This window comes from Cheilinus undulatus, linkage group 22 (assembly GCF_018320785.1).
Source record: "Cheilinus undulatus linkage group 22, ASM1832078v1, whole genome shotgun sequence".
Lineage (NCBI taxonomy): Eukaryota > Metazoa > Chordata > Actinopteri > Labriformes > Labridae > Cheilinus > Cheilinus undulatus.
This window is the reverse complement of record NC_054886.1, coordinates 422,021-442,392: the sequence shown is the minus strand read 5'-3', so window position 1 is coordinate 442,392 and position 20,372 is coordinate 422,021. Positions and strand designations below refer to the sequence as shown.

The 20,372-nt window shown below is 40.6% G+C and overlaps 1 protein-coding gene across 2 annotated transcripts in view; it reads left to right on the top strand.

The window, feature by feature from the left end:
* fgf11a (fibroblast growth factor 11a) overlaps nucleotides 1–18,874 on the top strand; it is a 191,699-nt gene extending 172,825 nt beyond the window's left edge. For both annotated transcript variants that reach the window (XM_041779762.1, XM_041779763.1), the window contains exons 4-5: nucleotides 15,606–15,804; nucleotides 18,729–18,874. In XM_041779762.1, coding sequence (XP_041635696.1) covers nucleotides 15,606–15,804; nucleotides 18,729–18,871 — 342 coding nt within the window. In that variant the 3' untranslated portion in view covers nucleotides 18,872–18,874. The remainder of the gene's footprint in view (nucleotides 1–15,605; nucleotides 15,805–18,728) is intronic.
* The last annotated feature ends 1,498 nt before the right edge of the window (nucleotides 18,875–20,372 follow it).

Sequence of the window (20,372 nt, the reverse complement as noted above, 5' to 3'; positions counted from 1 at the left end):
GTTCATGAGAGCATGAAGAGGCCAAGAGGTAGAAATCAGACAGGAAACACAGCGCCTATGTTTGTTCTGTGCTCTGTTTGAATCGTGGTGAGTGGGGAGAGTTGTCAGATTGTTCAAAAGCCACTGCTATCTTACTTTATACGCTTTCATACTTCCTCTCTCCACTTCCTGAACTTGTCGTATGACCTTTTAGACCACAGCTGAGGAAATAAGCACTCCATAAAGCAAGATGTAACTTTTCCACCTTATATAGTTTCAATGTTGGCCTAACAGTGGGAACGGTGTTCATCCTGTGACCTCAGAGCACCCTGGTTGGCTGCTTTGACCCTTTGGAGGCAAGCCGTGGCATTTTTAGAAAAGAGTGGCTGTAAAGCACTAGTTCATACCTTTTAAGGCAGGGGGTTCTCCACCTTTTAAGCCCGCGACCCCAAAAATAAAGGTGCCAGAGACCAGGGACCCTCCTGTACCTGAAGAGGGTTGAACAGCCATGCACACTCAAGAATAATCATGTGCAGACAAGGCTGTCCAAAAGGGGGGCCAAAGGGGAGAGCTTTCTGGGGCTCAGCCAAACTGGGGGTCCATGGAGGTCAGAAAAATCATGATCTACTGTAAAGTTAGGCTGAGGTATAAATATTGTGTATTTCACCTGAAAAATAACCATTCTTATCAAAGAAATCTTTTAAATTCATTTTTGTGGTAAACAAACAGCCTTCTTAGAAATATATATCTCTGTTGTTAAACAAACAAAAAAAAAATGGCTAAAATGGGTTCATAATGGCAAAAAAATGTGAAATTGGATTTTAAGAGCAGCAGAATTTGGTTAGAAGTGGCAAAAAATAGCCATAAAGAAGCAAAAGAGGCATAGACTGTGAAATTGAATTAAAAAGTGGCTGAAATGGCTTTAAATTGGGGGGGAAAAAAGGGTGGAAAATTGACATAAACTGGCAAAAAGGGTTAACTGACAGAAAAACTGGCAGAAATTGAAAGAAATGGCAGAAATGAGCACATCAAATCATGAAACGTGGTTAAAATGGGCAGAAATGTGGTAAAAAGTGGTTAATAGAGGCAATAATGGGTCAGAGGCAACATTAGGTGTAAAGTGACAAGAATTGGTTAAGAAGTGGAAAAACAGGCAGAAAAAAGTGGTGGAAAGGGTTTAAAACTGACAAGAATGGTTTTAAGTGGCAAAAAGGTGTTAAAGTTGGCGATATTGGTGGGAGAAAGTGATAAAAACGGGTTAAAAGTGGCAAAATTGGTGTAAAGTGGCAACAGTGTAATTTAAAAAATATTCTCAGGGGTTTTTTTTTTTTGGGCATCTGGCAACCTCCTCTCAGCGTCCCGACCCAACCTTGAGAACCACCGTTTTAAGGTATGTGCTGCTTGCACATTAAGGAGCGGTCATATTTCTCTGTGAAAGTATCTCCTCAGTACTTTGAGTACATTTAAAATCACTTATTTTTACTTTTACTCGAGTAGATTTACAGACTGGTACTTTTACTTCTACTAAGGAACATTTTAACCAGAGGAACTGTTCTTTTACTTGAGTACAACAGTCTGGTACTTTCTCCACCTCTGCTCTCACAGCTTCCTTTGTTTGTAAACTCTCTTGAGTTAAATCTGTTCATTTTTACAGAACATTCACGCTAAATGCATGCTAGCCTAATGTCGACAATGGCACTCCTGCCGTCCTCAGAGACAGCGCTGTAGTCTGCACATGGCTGATAGGTTGTTTGCAGTCACATGATCCTCATGGCCTGTGAAAGTCAGGAAGCAGAAACACTGAATCAACAGGAACTGAGGAAAGTTAGAACAAGTCAGTGATCATGAGCTGGCAGCCTGAGGGCCACATCATGCCCCCCACAGCTTCTTATCTGGCCCCCAGAAGTTGAATAAATTCACAAAATGTGAGGAGAATTTTTTTTTCTGCTATTTACTTTTTTCAAATATCCACAACTATAAAAAAAGCCCAGAACTCAGTGAGACTGGAATAATTTTCTCAGGTATGACTCAATTCTTGATGTGTTTATAAATCCAGATATCAGCCATTACGTTATGATTAATGATTAACACACAGAAACCAGCTTTTCTAGACCTAAGCTGCCATTTTCTGCAATTTTTTTCTGTCAATTATATCGTCATTTTGTTGTGATTTTTTGGTCAATTTTTTTCATCATTTCATGTGTATTATACTGTCTTTTTTGTGTTTTTTTGGGGTAATTTTTTCAGCATTTTAAGTCAATTATATTGTCTTTTTTTTAGCAATTTCTTGATCATTTTATGGTCATTTTCTTTTCATTTTCTGTCAATTATATTGGCCTTTTTTGTGTCCATTTTTTTGTGTCATTTTTTTGTCTTTTTTTCATCATTTTTGTCAATGATATTGTCATTTTCTGTGATGTTTTGGTCATTTTTTCATCTTTTTTCATCATTTTTGTCAGTTAAATTGTCTTTTTTTTTCTTTTTTGCAGGTTTTTTTGGTCTTTTTTCCATCATTTTTTGTGGTTTTTTGGTCAACTTTTGGTCATTTCTTTTCCTTTGTTGTCTTTTTTTTATCATTTTTTGAGAGTGCAATAAGAATCAGCCACAAAGATCTGTTTCCTGCACAGATTTTCCACTAATCAAAATGCAGCATTTAAGCATCAAATATAGTTGATGGGCAGCAAAACAGCCCCAGAGAATATCTCAATTGCCCCCTTGTGGCAGGCTGCAGTAAATGTTATCTTAAAGGTGAAGGGTAAATTTAAAAGAAAATACAAATATTTGACAAAAATTTGTTAATTAGACCAAAATGTTCATATTAGTTCCTCTAAAGTCCGCCCTGTAAGTGTCTGCTAAGAATAAAGTTGGCCCTTGTGTAAATATAGTTGATGACCCCTGCTCTAAGTGGACCTTTAAGCTGCAGTTAGCATTAGAATAGTTTTATTTACATAAGGCACCATCCCTACACTTAGCAAAAAAGTAATTTTTCCCACAGGTAACGCCACAAAGGCTTAGTTCTGCAAACTTTCACTCTCACATCTATCCAGATAAAGGCAGACTAGTGTTGAGTAGTTCTCACTGAGCTGCCATAAACATGCTTTTAATTGAATGGTGATATACTACTGAGAGAATAAAACTTGGGGGGTAAGCAACCGGGTAATGATGTGCCATTTATGAATGGGGCCGGTTCTATGAGCTGGCTCCTTGTTGGAATATGCTCTATGAATCCATCAAGCATGCTTTTGCAGCCTAGGAGGAATCTGCAGTGTCATGAGAAAACCCAGGAGAACATGCAAACTCCACATAGAAAGGTCCCTGTCCACCCAGGGGAACTCTCTGTCAACACTCTACCTTTAATACCCACAATAAAGCCTTCTGCATGACAACATTTACTGATTTTTGCACAAGTGAAGCAGGAAAAGTTGCTTTTAAAGCCTAGAAAACACACGTTTGCCAGGCCTGCCTTGGCTTTGTGAAAGGCGGCGCTTCTTTCCACTTAATGGTTGTGAAGTCGATGCTTTTCAACACTTGAGCTGCTTTATTTTATCCACATGAGAATACACGGCTGCCTTGGAGATGGGAGTTTTTGTTGCTTGTGTCTGAGTTTCATCCCTAATTGCTGAGTGATGTTTTCTACAAAGAATTTGAGAGAACAGTTGCTGATGACAACAGTACAAAAACTGCCAGCGGGGCGACATGTTGTGCATAAATTAATAAATGATAATTGCTCCTATCTGCAGACTATTATTTTGCAAGCTTCTGTAATGCTTTCTCAGCTGTCTGTGCTCAATTAAAGTTGGTTTTTCCTGCTCATTTGCTCAGATAATCATCGGCTCTGCTGGTAAACAGGCTTTTGTAAAGCTAACCTTGCTCTTTGTGTGCAGACAGTGCTGATTCTTATCTATTAGGTTCATCTGCAGGTAAATATTCCATCATTCACCATACGCAGGGATAAAAACAGACACTGTTTCACAGTTTCACAGCCAATACTCTGTGTTCCCTTTATCTTCAGATTAAAATCCTAGCGTTTTAGAACCGATGGTTTCATGGATATTGAGTCATTTTTTGATGCGTCTTTATGAAAGCAAACCCTTTTCATGTATCTACCCATGCCTGCAGTCCCACAAAAAGCTCCGCACAAGAGCTTTTAGGATGAAAGAAAACAGCCCTCAATTCACGATCAATCCAATAGATTTTATAACCCGGCACATTCTTTAAACTTCTTTTCCCCCCTCAGGTCATTTTAATGGCACTTTCATTTTTATTGGATTGTGAAATGAAGAGACAGCGGGGACGGGATGGAGACGGCGAGGAGGGAGATGTGATCTGACAGACAGACAGTCGACTGGCTGAAAGTTGTTTTGACCTTTTTCACCACACATTTTGGAGTCGAGTTATGAAGACTGTTCCCCCTTAAGATGCTCGCAGCGTAGGCCCACGCAGAGACCTTTAGAGAAGGGAGAGCTCAAGTTTAAAAGGGGCTCACTGGACAGTTTCCATGACATTCATCTAAGTCAGTGGTTCTCAATGTGGGGTCACCAGACGCTGATTTGGCTGGACCCCCCCCATTCTTTTGGTTCTAAAGTTGAACCGAATCTGTGCCACTTTTTAACCACTCTTCCCACCTACTTTTGCCAGTGTTTGCCACTTCTCATCAGTTTTGTGCAATTTGCTCCAATTTATCCTCTTTTTACCAGTTTTTGCCACAATTTTGCCAAATGTTAACCTGTTTAAATCACTTTTTCTCACCAAATTTTCCATTTTTGACACATTTTTGCCACGTTTAATCCCATTTCACCACTTTTGTGAATTTGCCCATTTTTGTCATATCTCAACTCTTTCCATCAATTTTCTGCCCATTTCTGCAACTTCAAAACAATGTCTTTCCTCTTTACAGTTATGATCACCTTTGTTGAACCATTATCGCCATGATTAACCCTTTTTCATCACCTTTTTCCCATTTTTGCCAATTGTTATGCTCTTTTCTGACACTTTAAACCATTTCTGCCTTTTGTTCTGCCTCAGTTAACCCATTTCCGCCAGTTTTTACCAGTTTTTATCAATTTTTAATCCCATTTCACACCCCTTTTCACCAATGTTTGCACATTTGAACTCATTTCCACCACCTTTTAATCTAATTTCACCACTTTTAAGCCAAAATTGCCACTGTTAACCACTTTTTATGCTCATTTGTTGCCACTTTAATCCATTTTTGTCACTTTTATTTAAATTTCACCACATTTTTATACTGATTAAGAAAAAGGATTTACATTTTTAAGATGGCTTTATACTGTGGCATAAATGTGATGAGTAGCAAACTGGTATTTAAAGCTGCTGGTGTTTCTGGAGTCCCAAGAACCTCTGGATCCAGGATCCTCTAGATCAGTGATACTCAATGCTTGGCCCTAGATCCATATGAGGCTCTTTTGTCAGGATTTGTTGCTCTTTTATGTCTAAATTTAGAATATGATTCCCCTGGAAAACTAATAAAAGGGAAACTTTGACCTCAGAATTATCCATTGCAATTTGTTTCCCACACTTCTACAGCAGGCTTTAATTGTCACATTTAACTGTCAACCTTTAATTTTTGTCTGTATATTTCATTGCCCTTATCTGCAATTTTTTGCCCTTTTTTCCCCTTTTTGCCTCATTTATCCTGCTTTTTGCAAAGTGCATTTTGCCTTTGCACTTTTTGCCCATTTAAGGTGCCTCTTGCCACTGCGTGTCACTTTTTCCCATTTCCCTCCATCTTTTTTGCTTCTTTTTGCAAATTTTAATATTTTTTCACTCATTTTCCCCCACCTTTTTGCTGCTTTTTGCAAATTTTAGTCACTTTTCACTCATTTTCCTCTATCTTTTTGCAAATTTTAATGTTTTTCACTCATTTTCCCAACCTTTTTGCTGTTTGTTGCCAATTTTACTCACTTTTCATTCTTTTTTTGCCAAATTTTTGCAGCATTTTACCATTACTGCCGCCTGTAAGCCATTTTTGTCATGTCTCACCAATTTCTGCCACTTTTGCTCCACATTTTTTGTCACTTTTCACCCAGTCTCTACCATTTTCTGCCTATCTTACCTCGTTCACCTTTTTTTGGCCACTTTTTTGCAGCTTTTTCACCTCTTTTACCAGCTTTAATTTTTATTGCCACTTTCACCCACTTTCACTGCTTAGATTTTGGCTCTTGCAAAGGTATTTTTTAACAGTTTGGCTCTTTGGTTGAGCAGGGTTGAGGAACACTGGGGGTCGTGGGCTGAAAAGTTTGAGAAACACTGCTTAAAAGGAAGCAGCACTGGGGGGCCATTCTGGCATCCTCAAAGGAAATACAAGCAGAAACTATACTTGGATTACAAGTTCAAAGAAGGGCTCCTGTGTTAAACTGGATCTTGATCTGTGAAGATGTCTTTGATTGAAATAGCTCTGATTTGAGGAAAAAATAATAATGCAAAAAATATTACAACAGATTTTTTCCATGAAAATCCAGATTACAGTATAATCGTTAAGGAATAAAAACCTTCTTCTGACTAAAAGGCTGCGTGATGTAGCAGTGGGTTTACTATCAGGATTTGTCGGACTGACCGTGGACTCCCCTCTCCGATCTTGACCTCACCAACAACCCAAGACTCTGAACAAGGACTTCCCCCATCTCTGCTACTTTTGAGGCTTACCTACATCAATACCAATCAGTCTTTCTGATCTTCAGTTAACATTGGCATTGGCCTGCAAAAGCCCCTTTTGCCATGTGTATTTGTTAGCACCATGAGCAGCAGGAAAGCCTCTGCATCGATCCGCTGCAGTTGCTGACACGTGTAACTACAACCGTCATTTACTGAAAGCTGTAAAAGTGTAACACATCTCATGGGTTGCTCTTGTCATGTGCAGTAAAAACCCACATAGACGTGGTCATTCATGTGCCCTATCGATGCAGTGGAATACATTTGTCCTCTGGGACGTGGTCAATAGGTGTCGGTGACTTAAAGCCCCTGGATTAACCTGTGCCTGCCCGATCGCAGCTTGTAAGTCGTTTTAAGTTCTTCACGCTCGGTTGCGCCGCTGCATGGCCGTCCAATCAAAGCCTAATCCAGGGTTTTTTTCCGGACTAATGCCCATTGACTTTTCACAGAGGTCTTACATAGAATCAATTCCCCAGCTGAGCGCATGGGAGGCTCAATGGTTAATGGCAGCTGCGTGTTCAGGAACGTGGCTGAATAATGTCCTCAGGTGTCAGCACGTGGAAAGGCGACATTTGTGTGTCATTACAGGGGAATATTCCTACTCTACTCTCTCTGTGTTTCATTTCTGTTCATCATATCATCTTCTACCCTCTACTCTTTTGTCTCTGCTTTCTCCCGCTGTTCCCTCTCTCCCCCCCATCCTCTCTCTTCCTCCCCACCGTCTGTGGTAGTGAGTGATGAGGGGGGCGACCGGTCCATCCGTCACCGCTGATGTTGTAACTGTGTGAGTTTGTGTGTGGGTCTATGCATGTCATCTGGCGCCGGGTGGCCTCCCACTGATGTAAGAGGGATCCGTCATGTCTCTCTGTCACAACAGCAGACACGCATGAGTGGGTGTACATACTCTGGCACCCCCGAACACATAAAAACACACACGCAACCCTCTTGTTACTCGATGCATGTACATGTGGGGGCTCGAATGCCTTTATGGACCCTGACTTGATCTGATCAGACAGAATGTTTCTGTCAGAGTGCTTTATTTACTGTCACAATGGTTAAATTCTTGTTTATTTACTTATAAATATGCTTATCTGCCCTGGAGTTCTTCAATAGCAGTGCTAATTTCATTTTAAAAATATTTGAAGTATTAGCAACTTAAAAGTGGACGCAGCTGAACATTCAAACTAAAACCATCTGTCGGTTATCTGCTTTTGAGAGGTTTCTAGTCCCTCTTTTCTGCAGGATGATTAGGACAAATATTATTAGCAAGGGAATAACCATTTGCCTCACGACTTTAACCTTTGACCTCATAAAATGCTTGAGTAGGGAGTAGACATTTGTGCGAAGTTTGATAAAAAAAAATTTACTTAGATCAGTGATATTCAATGCATGATTTTTCTCCACATTTTTTGTCCCTTTTCACACAGTTTTTGTCATTTTCTGCCTATTTTACCCCAGTTCACTCACTTTTTTGCCCCTTTTTTACCTATTTTGCAAGCTTCAACTTATTTTAATTGCTACTTTCACCCACTTTTCACCACTTAGATTGTGGCTCTTGCAGAGGTATTTTTCAACAATCTGGCTCTTTGGTTGAGCAGGGTTGAGAAACACTGGCTCAGAGCATTGCTGGGATACTGCTTTCAAAAACGAGGCATGGACCTGAGCCCCATGACTGTGACAGCTGGCCTCAAGCAGTTATGTAGTTTTACCTCGAGACGTTGTGGAAATCTATGCAAAGTTTGAAGGACAGCATTCTTGAAATATTATGTTCCCAACGTTAGCCCAGAAACATGGGTTGAGCATAGGCAACTTTTGCATCAAGAGCTGGTCGGCTAATGCCAGGGGCCGGCCTAGTGCTCTAGAGCAGGGGTTCTCAACCTTTTCAGCCCGGGACCCCCAAAATAAAGGTGCCAGAGACCGGGGACCCCCACTGTACCTGAAGGTGGTTGATCAGCCATGAACATTCAAGAATAGTCATGTGGAGACAAGGTCGCATATAAGGAGGGATTAAGGGGAAGGTTTCTGGGACCCAGCCAAACTGGGGGCTCACGGAGGTTAGCAAAATCATGGTCCATTGTGAAGTTAAGCTGTGAAAACCATATTTATATTTGACTTAAATAATAACCACTCTTATCGAGGAAACTCATATCTTTGCACTTTTCTATTCATTTGTGTCGTACATGGCCTTCTTAAAATGAAATTCTGTGTTGAAGACACATTTAAAATGAGTGGAAAAATTGCTTAAATTAGTGAATAATGGCAAAAAATGGTGGAAAAGTTGTTGAAATTTAATTTTAAAGAACATAAGTGGGTTAAAAGTGGCAAAAAATAACCAAAAATGGATTAAATTAGCAAGAATGTGGCAAAGAGGTAAAAGTGGATTAAAAAGTGGCTGAAATGGCTTTAAAGTGCAAAAAATTGAGGGAAATTAGGTGGGCTTGGATGAAAAATTGCTATAAACTGGCAAAAATGGGATAATTGTGGTTAATTGGGCAAAAAGGGATGCAAACAGTGGTTAATGGTAGCAATAATGAGAAAACAATGGGCAGAAAGTGGCAAGAATTGGTTTAATAGTGACAAAAATAGGCAGAAAAAAGTGGTGGAAAGGGTTTAAAATTGACACAAATGGGTTTTAGGTGGCAGAAATGTGCTGAAATAGGCAAAATTTGGTGTTAAAAAGTGATGAAAAAGGGTTAAAATTTGGTAAATAGGTGTAAAGTGGCAACAGTGTAAGTTAAAAAATATTCTTAGTCTTTTTTTTAAGGCATCTTGTGACCCCCTCTCGGTGTCTTGCGACCCCAATGGGGTCTCGGCCCCAGCCTGTGACTTCCTATATAATGGTGGCAGAGACTGGGGACCCCCTCTGTACCTGAAGGTGGTTTATCAGCCATGCACATTCAAGAATAGTCATGTGGAGACAAGGCCGTCCATGAGGATGCTGAAGTAAGAGAAAATTCAGGTTTTAATGATAATATTTAATAGCTGTAGTTGTTTTTAGGAGAAATATGCTTCTTTCCCACCAATTTTAAAAAAACAGTAAATGTGGGTTTTGCCAAACTTCTCTAATATTTCCATCTAATATCAGGAAAGTATTGACTGGTATTGATAAAGACTGAGATTGTGAGGGAGTTTTTGTAAGGGTGTCTATGTTAATAAAGGTTAATAATCCCCAGTCCTGTTGTGAAAATAATCTGCGACAAGTTCCTCAGGAAAGGTATAGTAGTACTTTTGTCAATTTTTTAAATCAAAGTATTTGTAGTATTCATAATAAGAGTTAGAAACAGTTGTATTTTCTGCAGCCTGAAACACATAATGCAACATTCCAGTAAATTCTGCATGAAAGTCCACTAAACAACAGAGTTTGGTGCCTGTCAGCGGCACAGAGAGACCACCTCATGTAGATTTGTTGTGTGACTGGAGTGGTTTTCAGTGTGCTGAAAGGAGGCTTTTTGAAGAGAGCAGAGCATTATGGAGTGACAAGCAGGCATGAGTTAATCTTGGAGCATCAGCAGCAGCAGTGAGAGCGGGGCCATGAAGCCCCCACACTGCCAGTGTGTTTGGAGCAGCCCCTGCTGAGCTGAAGAGGAACTGCAGCAGCTGTAATGAACACTGGGTTGTCTTTCAGATGAGAGGAATGAAATTGATTGAGCCGAGGGGACGGTTAGCGTTCACTGTTTATTAAGCTCAAGTTCCATTTCATTATCTTATTAGATGATCTGTATAAAGAGGTGTTTGGAAGTCTTCCTGTCTCTCTGTTGTTGATGAAGAGAGGAGCGAGCAGCAGGACGTCTAGTCTGGGTAAACGCTGTGCAGACAGATGTGCATGTGTCCCCTGTGTGTCTGCTGTGTGACTGATGTGTCTCTATTAATGACTGCTAATAGTGTGTTATCGTATAAGAGAAGCATTGCTGATGGCGCCCTGAGTGTGAATGTTTGTGACTAAATGCTCGCTGTTGTTTTAGTTTCAAGTCAGGATGAAAGAGAAGAGGAGCAGTTTAACTAAGAATAACTGTCACATGTGATGACTGAGGCCTTTATTTCTGATGCTGACACAAAAAGACAGAGGAAATCTGAATATATAACCCCATTTACAAACATTTCAGAATGTAAATAAAAACAGAACGCAATGATTTGCAAATTTAATGAACCCATGAATCCTCTCTTGTCTTTCTGGGAGAGGAAGTTGTCCCATTCTTGTCTGATGAAGGATGCTAACAGTCCTGAGCCTCCTGATGCTTTCTGATGTTGAAAGGTCTGGACTCCACATCAGCTCCTAGACTCTTTTGTTGTGAAGCCATGCTGTTGTGATGCTGTTGGAGATGTGTGGTTAAGCCCTGTCCTCCCTGAAAGAGACGTCATCTGGACAGAAGCACGTTACTCTAAAACCTTTATCTACTTATTAGCATTGATAGTGCCTTTCCCGATACGTAAGCAGCCCACACTAAGTGGCCTTTTTTCCCACTTCTAACCCATTTCTGCTACTTTAAAAATCAATTTCACCCCCATTTTTTCCCCCATTATCAACCAATTTTACAATTACATGCTCCCAACTTTGCGGGAACAGTTTGGGGATGGCCCCTTCCTGTTCCAACAATGATGAGAGAGTTTGGTGTGGATCAACTTGACAGGCCTGCACAGAGTCCTGACCTCAACCTGATAGAATACCTTTGTGATGAATTAGAGCGGAGACTGAGAGCCAGGCCTTCTCGCCCAACATCAGTGTGTGACCTCACAAATGCACTTCTGGAAGAATGGTCAAAAATTCCCATAAACACACTCCTAAACCTTAGGGAAACCCCCCCAAGAATAGTTGAAGCTGTGACAGCTGCAAAGGGTGGACCAACGTCATATTAAACCCTATGGATTAAGAATAGGATATCATTTAATTTCATACGCGAGTCAAGGCAGGTGAGCGAATACTTTTGGCAATATACTGTATATATTTAAAGAAATATATAAAGGAATGTTTTAACTTAGTTCAAGTAGCATGCAGTCATCAGAAACGTCTAAATAAGTGTTGCCTGCTGCAGCTCTGAGTGTCTGCATGTATTACAGAGGTGTTTACAATTATTCATGCAGTCTTTGTTTTCCTGCTGGAGGAATTCAGTCAGAGTAGCTCTACACAAAGCTACATTTCATTAAAGATTTAAAGTATATTTTACAAGGGGAGTTCATAAATTATTGACGCTCTGAAAACAGATTTTTGTTCAAGTTTCGTGGCTGCCTTGTCATGTTCAGGTCATATTTTACCACTTCTTGGCGTGTAACATTCAAACATGGATTTGAACTGAAGGGTGATTGTGTCAGTCATCTTCCCATGCATAACTGTTTTTTTTTTAACAAGTGCAAAAGTGCTGAATTTGATTTCTGGCGTGAAGACATGACAGATTAGAACTTAGAGCTTAAATCACAAGAATATAAGACAAATCTACATTTAAAAAGGGAGGATCATGGTGTCTGTGCTGCACATCATAATTCATCAGTTAACTGAAGGTATAACTAGTCATCCATTATCCATTAGGCATTTACAGTGCATAATGTGTAGCTCTTTTCATTGATTTGTCCAAGGCGTTTGACCACCGTTTACGGATAAATGTGCTTCTTCACATTGGCATGTCAGTCCAAGCAGCATCATGGCACCAGCTATCTGATTGGGGGTGTGTTCAGATGGCCAGACCCACCTCTTCTTTTCTAGAGGTCCTAAAGGTGTGCCTCAAGGTTCAGTCTTAGGGCCTATTCTATTCTGCAGTTATGTCAACAATCTGTATGATAACTTGTCAAATGCATAGTATTATCTTTATGCAGATGACACCATTATTTTTTTTGTTATTCGGTTTTGCAGGCTTTTGAGTTTTTGGTTTGCTTTAAGTGTTTAGGTCTAAATGGGTTAAATACAGCAACATAAAATAAACAAAGAGCACCAATAAGATGGTAGGTAAGGCAAATAATTTGCCGCTGCAGAGATCTATTGGGGTTTTTGTTGTAAGTGGTCTGCTATATACCATATTAAACTTTTGTTGTTTGCACTTGCACCAAAAATGTTTGTAAATCGCCTGTTTTTGGAGTTTATGGATTCTGGTTTGTAAAATATATAAATTATTGGTTGTTTCTATTCCCTTCTCCTGTGGATTAATTTAGGATTTCATCAGTGTATAATCAGAGTCGGCTTCACTTTTATCACATGGCAGTCGACTTTAAAAACTCTCAAATTATGCAACCCTTAATCATGTGTTGCTTGTGCTCGATACCAGAGCTGAAAGCCAACGCAAGGCTTCACCTCAGCGGGTAAGTGAGAAAACAATAGGAGCTGTGGTATTTCACCAGCAACCAAGAACCCCCCGCCCCGTTTCCTACATCTCAAAAAAAAAAGATGGCGCCAAATTTGAAGATTCATTTGCAAAACAGATAACTCTGTTTTTAAAAATTTTCATTTAATGTACGTATATTTTCATTGTAATATCAATCAGACTGAAGTTGATTAAGTATAATCATCATAAGTATAATTAATTAATAATCTTATAAGATTTTAGGTCAGAAGACAGCTCAGTTGAAAGTGTTAATTTTAACTCTCAGCTCATTATTTACCAGAATGGCATTTAACTGTTTTTGCATGTTTCTTTCTGTGTTCTCAGAGCTGCTACTACAGCAGCTGACATGGGAAAAAACAGCTGACCTCTCAGGAAAGAGCTCTGCCAGCTGGCCACACCAGGAACAGAGCAGTGCCAACAGACGCGCCGGCACAGTTCATAGAAAATAATGAGGACGATCAATTGGAGGCGTGTCAGATGGTGCCGGTGTGGTTTGGGCTTAGAAAGGTTGCATACCGTAAGCTAGCTAGTTACCTCCACCAAGGAGGTTCTGTGATCTGGTGGGTTTGTTAGTTAGTTTGTTAGCAACATAACTCAAAAAGTTATGGACAGATTTTGATGAAATTTTCAGGAAATGTCAGAAATGGCATAAGGAAGAACTGATCAGATTTTGGGACTGAGCTGGATCACTGTCTGGATCCAGGAATTTTTTAAAGGAGTCTTTACTATTGGGAGATAGGGCTAATGGCGGAGGTCTGCGCTGTTACCACTTTACACCAGGAGATGGCGGATATGAGTAACTTCAATCCCAGCAGCATTTTTTGATGTGTTTCTATTCAAAATTTTGGAGTTTATAGAGTTTGAAAGACGCACGCCCGGTCAAGGAGACGAGTCGGAGCATAACAGAGAGAAAGACAGCGAATTGTAGCGAGAATACTAACAATGCTGGGAGGAATAGAGGAATATTCACCCTCTGCCATGACTTCCAGTCGTCCGGTGAGACCATGGGTGAGACTGTCAGTGCATCTGTTGGCACCGGCAGGCAATGCTTCCACCATGACAGTCCACCCGTAGCAAAGCCAATGCTTTACCTCACCGTGTTTCCACCCCACAGGAGAGGGAGTAATCAGGGAATGCTGTGGTGGGGGGCACATGGGCCCATAGGGATGGATCCAGGAATTTTTTTAAAGGATCCTTCACTGTTTGGAGATAGGGCTAATGCGCTCTCTGAATGCTTTTCTTTTTCCCTTTATTATTGAAGCTGTGTATGTGTAGGAGGCACGGCTCACTGCTGCTATGGTGTGATTTAAAACTGAACTTAGACTTCTCTAATATGTTTGAAAATCAAGATTTGATTATTATTATTCATGTACAACCAGTGTAAATGCAGCTTTGCCCTCATAGGCCACCTTGCCTTTAAGAATCAGATAATCCATCCTAGTTTTTGCTTCCATCTGAATAGTTAGACTCCTCTGGTGGTAAAGTCCCAGCCTTTTTCATTCCTCTTTTGTGAGCTTGCTGCAGCCTCCCACAGAGATAATGACTAATCAAAAGACCTGCAATGATACAGCCTCACACTCCCATTTAAACACATTACTCATATGGCCGGATCCTGTTTAATTCACGTAATTAATCAATTAATGAAGTCGAGCATGTCTGTGAGCTGCTGATTTACAAAGACGGCTTTAATCCTGTAGTCCCCCCATATGGATCCACACATACACTCACTCAGAGCAGAGAAGATGAGCTGCAATACACTGCAGTGCAAACACAGTTAATGATAGCAATCTGATTACACCTTCCAAGAGACTCCAGACCTTTGGATTGGGCTCGGTGCTATTAGAGCTAAGTTAATGGGTGGGTGAGGAAATGAATGGCTGCCTAAGTGAATGGATGTGTAATTAAAGAATGGGCGATACAGTCAATGTAATTAGCTTGTTTATGTGCGCTACAATGGATATAGGCAGGCGTTAAGGCGCCGCAGAGAGAGACAGAAGAGATAGAAGGAGGAGGAGAGAAAGGGTGAGTGAGGAATGAATGAGAGAGAGAGCAAACTCCTTATTCAGGCCTTTTCTGCTCACCCGTCACATCAAGGCTCCAAATCAATCCTGCAAATTGGTTTGTTCCTCAACAAGGTTACCAAATGACGGAGGGATGGAGGGAGTGAAGAAGAGAGGGAGGGAATATGTGAGAGCTGTAAGCAGAGGGAAACAGAGGGAGGGGGATGTCCCGCTGTTGACGTATTGTCTAACCAGAGCTGTGTGGGATCCGAAGGCCAACGGCGAGGCCGTTAAACTACAGAAGAGGTGAAGGATCCACCTGATTGTTGTTTGTTACAGGTAAACCAAAGCAGCTGACTTATGGCGTCCCACCTCTGGAAGCACTTCATCCATGTGCCAAATGTGCACATGTTGGAATGAATTTGCTGCTTGCGTGCTTCTGTGTACAGTTCCTCGATGCAGCCACAGATGCTTCTGTAACCCTGTCATCATGAAATGTGGGCCCCATTTCCTCCCATTCCCAGCTGAGCCGGTAGAACCAGAGAGTAAATATATAAATAATAGAGGCCATAAAAAACAGCAGACACTCCAAATGTGTTACTCCTCTCCTCTGACTGCTCTGTCTGTGTGCTTCTGTCTCTTTCAGGAACACTTTACGCCGGAGTGTAAGTTTAAGGAGTGTGTGTTCGAGAACTACTACGTCACCTACTCGTCCATCCTGTACAGACAGACCCAGTCGGGTCGGGCGTGGTACATCGGTATCAACAGAGACGGACAGGTCATGAAAGGAAACCGTGTCAAGAAGACGAAAGGAGCTGCGCACTTCCTGCCCAAACTTATTGAAGGTAAAACACATTTAGGTCGACAGGACAGGTTCTGATAGACTCATGGAACAGGTGAGTCCTGGAAGATACTAAAGGCTTTTAATTCTTGTCTTCTTCAAGGTTTTCAGTCACCGTTTGGAGTCTAGTGTGTAGTGAAACATTCTGTTTAATTGGTTTAAAGATTTTTTTTTTGTTTGAAATAACTATGGTCACCAAGGAAAAAAATAAGTGATGCACTTACCTAGCTATTTTAAGAGATAATTCTGGATTTTTAGGGCCTGAGGACACTCTAGAGCACTGATCATCAGCTGGCGGCCTGCGGGCCATATCAGGTCCCCCAAAGCTTCCTGTCCGGCCCCCAGAAGAGAAGAAAAGGAGAAAAAGATGCTGTGGTTTCAAGGGCTTCTTTTGGCTTTAAATGTCTGCAGCAAAACAGTTACAACTGAAATAGTTTTGAAATGATTTAACAATTGATCTGTTCTTACAGAACTTCAGTTGAAAGCCATTATAAGTACATATTTGAAAAATACATTTTAAGAATGGGTTATGACTGGCAGAAATGGCCAAATAGTAGCCATAAAGTGTCAAAAGGGGTTGTTGAGTGGCACAAAGGGACAAAAATTGGCAGGAAAAGTGGTAAAATAGGAGTTAGAATGCGGCATAATGGCTAAAAGGGGCAAAAAGTTTTAAAAATGGGTTAAAAGTGGCTAAAATAGTTGAAAAGTTGGAAGAATGGCTAAAAGAGTGGCACACAGGGGATATAACATGCAGGAAAAATGGTTAAAAAGTAGTTAAAGAATAGACTAGAAGTAGTGAAAAGGTGTTAAAGCGTGGTGCAAAGGGACAATAATTGGCAGGAACAGTGGTAAAATAGGAGATAAAATGTGGCAAAGTGGCTAAGACAGGCAAAAAGTATAAAAAATGGGTCAAAAGAGGAAAAAATAGTTGAAAATTAGTAAAGAATGGCAAAAATTGGGTTAAAGAGTGGCACAAGTACCAAAAATGGGTTAAAAGTGGCAAAAAATATAGCAAACTTAGACTAGAAGTAGTGAAAAGTGTTCAAGAGTGGCATAAAGGGACAAAAAATGGCAGGAAAGTGTCAAAAATGGTTTAAGAGTGGCAAAAAAGTTGCAGAAAAGGCCTAACAAATTAGTGAAAAGGGGTTAAAAGTGTCAAAATGAGTAAATATTGATGCAAAATCACAAATGGGGAGGGCCTGTTCTCTGGGATTTTCAGCGGCCAGCCAATTCTGTGGGCAGGCCTGTCTCCTTGTGACCTGCTGCATTATAGATGATAATGATAGATCTCACTGAAAGAAAATACTAATTAAATAATATGTTTATCGGACCAAAATACTCATTTAATTTTGGTTTATTTAAAAGTCCAGCCCCAGAGTCTCTGTCAAGACTAAATCTGGCCCTTGTGCAACTGTACTTGATGAGCCCGACTCTAGAGATCCTGGATTATCAGACCTGAGCACCAAGGGTGCAAAGGACCAGACTAAAATCCTTGTCATCAAAATATTTTCCGTTTTGTGAGCGTTTTCCTTTTTTCAATTTGAAGGCCTTAATGTTTCCAAAAAGTCTTGGAACTTCACAAATGCATGGGGCCTGTTAAAAATTGTATGTTTTATCAGATTCCAACATGAGTGATGGGAATTGACCCGCTAGCACCCCCTAAACCAGTGATCATCAACTGGAGGCCTGGGGGCCACATCACCACTGTAAACCAGTCCATCTCAGATGAACTTGAACCCAGAGAAGTTTACTGCACTTCTGGATGTGTTAATACTGTATATGGCTTTGGTTTTACAGGGTTTAGCTCTGTAGATGCAGGGACATAACTATGGTGGTGGATATTAATCACAGAATTATGCTGTTTGTTTATGCAGTGCTGCCTGAGAGATCGAGGGTCACAGCATTCAGCGCTGGTTTTCAGCCTAACCCTTTAGAAGCAAAGAATTCTTCAGATTCTTTGTATCTTTGGAGGATATTCTGGATGGTAGATGATGAAACCTCTGAATTCCTTAAAATTGGAAATTGAAAAACTCTGGACTATTTGCCCACACTGTTACAAGAAGTGAACCTTAAACCCAGAAAACAAACAATATAAAACAGAGTCTATGCCAGTGATAATCAACGTGTGGCTCTTTGGTGACTATTTGTGGCTCTTTTATGTTTTAATTTTAAAAATTATTCCCCCAGAAAACCTTAGAAAAGGTAAACTTTTTTGCCCTTTTTCACCATTTTTGCCACTTTTTACCCAATGAAGCTACCTTTTGCCATTAAATACCCCTTTTTCCTATTTTTTTTTTTTTTGCCCAATTTGCCCTTTTTCACAATTTTTTGCCCATTTAAGCTACCTTTTGCCATAGAGTACCAATTTTTTATTACTTTTTAGCCCATTTTTGCCACTTCTTCTGCCACTTTTGCCTATTTTTTGCCCATTTTTGCCCATTAAAGCTACCTTTTGCCATTAAATACCACTTGTTTCCTATTTTTTGCCCATTTTTGCCACTCTTAACTGCTTTTGCCTGCTGTAGTCACATTTTACTCATTTCTTGCCATGTTTTTGACAATTTTGGGCCACACGTTGCCACCTGTAACTCATTTCTGTCACTCACCCATTGTTGCTACTTTCTGACATTTTCTCCACTTTTTCTCCCCATTTTTGCCACCTTTAACTTATTTCTATTGCTACTTCAAGCTGTTTTTGTCACTTTTCACCACTTAGATTGTGATTCTTGCTAAGGTATTTTTCAACAATTTGGCTCTTTGGTTGAGCAGGGTTGAGAAACACTGGTCTATGCCATTCTTAGGACAATGGTGTTTCAAATGTAAATGCTCAATGTCAGTGTGTTTTTTTCCCTTTTTAACCTTTCCTTAAAGAAATCTTGTCATATGAGTTTATTATTCTGAACTATTTGATTCTTTCTTCCTCCACAGTGGCCATGTACAGGGAGCCCTCACTACACGACGTCGCTGAGCAGAGCCCGCCCAGAAAAACGCCCAAGACCTCCAGTGACTCGCCAGTGCACCAGAACGGCAAGAAGGACCCTCAATCCAAAACCAAAACCTCTTCCTCCTAGCGCTCAGAGACCTGTGTGGGAGGAGGGGTGGAGGACACAGGGGCACTGGGCACCAGCGGACACATGAACAGGGTTGTTAGGGCTACACCCACACCTGCTGCCTGCAACACTGACCCCCCACGAGAACTCTGCGAACCACAATGCACTGCTGTTTAAGCTAGAACAAAGGAGCAGAATTGGGCAGAGTGGAGCTGACTTATGGGAAGCCCCTTTTACCTTCACAGACCTCCATCCACACCAGCCCTCCACTTATTTAATAACCTCTGTGATTATCAAAGCCTGGGATATAAAGCAATAACTCCATGAAGAGGCAGACAGTCTCGTAGCATCATGTTGCATGTCTCCACAGTGTGTTTAAACGTTTGGAAGGACGTCCATCACCCTCACCGGCAGTGGCATCCTTCCAGTCTACCAAATATCAGAGAAAAGTCTTCCTGGTTTTACCACAACGGGTGCAACGTTCAAATCTGTCCCTCAGCAGCACACTGTTTACAATAGAGCTCAACAATATGGTTCAGTAAGAAAATCCCATTCATTTTCTCCCTAGCAGATGTGATTATTAGCCATAATGCCATAAATATAAAGGTAAGCCTAAACTGAGGATGAAACAATGGTACGCTGTGGAAGATTGATTAAACCCTGTTTTAAGAAAAACAGGGTTTAGACACAACGTGAGGCAGAAGAACTACACTACCCATAATCCTAGAGTGTGGCCCTACCAAAGTCTCAGATTGGTGAAGTCTTCTGCTGCCATGGAAATAAAAGGTGGGATACTTCAGATCTCAGGCGCCCCAGCCCCCGCCCCCTCCGTTCAGACAACTCTTGTGAGACACAGTCTCAGTCAAAACAAAAAATGCACGCTAAAACTTTCAAAGTAAAATCAGATTACACTTCAGGCTGGGTTGCAGTTAGTTCTGTGACCTGTAAAACCAAGTAGAAAAACTGTAAATAAAGCAGAGTAAGCAGTCTTCTTACAGAAAGAAGTCTTGTCCTCCATGGAAACATTCAAAGAAGTTCACCTAGCTAAGGCTAAAGCTAAAAAAGCTACTTGAGCTACATACGCTACATAGCTAAAATTACTAACATAGCTAAAGCTTAAGCAAACAAAGTTTCATTAGCTATGTTAGCTGATGTTGCTAACATTGCCATGTTGGCTATGTAAACCATGTAGGTAGAGCTACATTACTAACACAGATGAGGCTCGAGCAAACAAAGCTTTGTAAGCTACATAGGTAATGTAGCTAAATCTAAAGTTAAAAAAATATGTCAGCTACATTAGCTATGTATGTAGCTTAGCTGCAAAACATACATAGTTAACAAAGCTTTCTTAGCTAACATAGGCAACATAGCTAAATCAAGCTAACAAAGCTGTGTTAGCTACAAAATTTATATATAACATAGCTACACACCTAAAGTAGCTGAAGGTAAACAAAGCTACATTAGCAACATAGGTAATGTAGCTAATGTAGCTACATCTTAAGCCCGCTACATTAGGTAATAA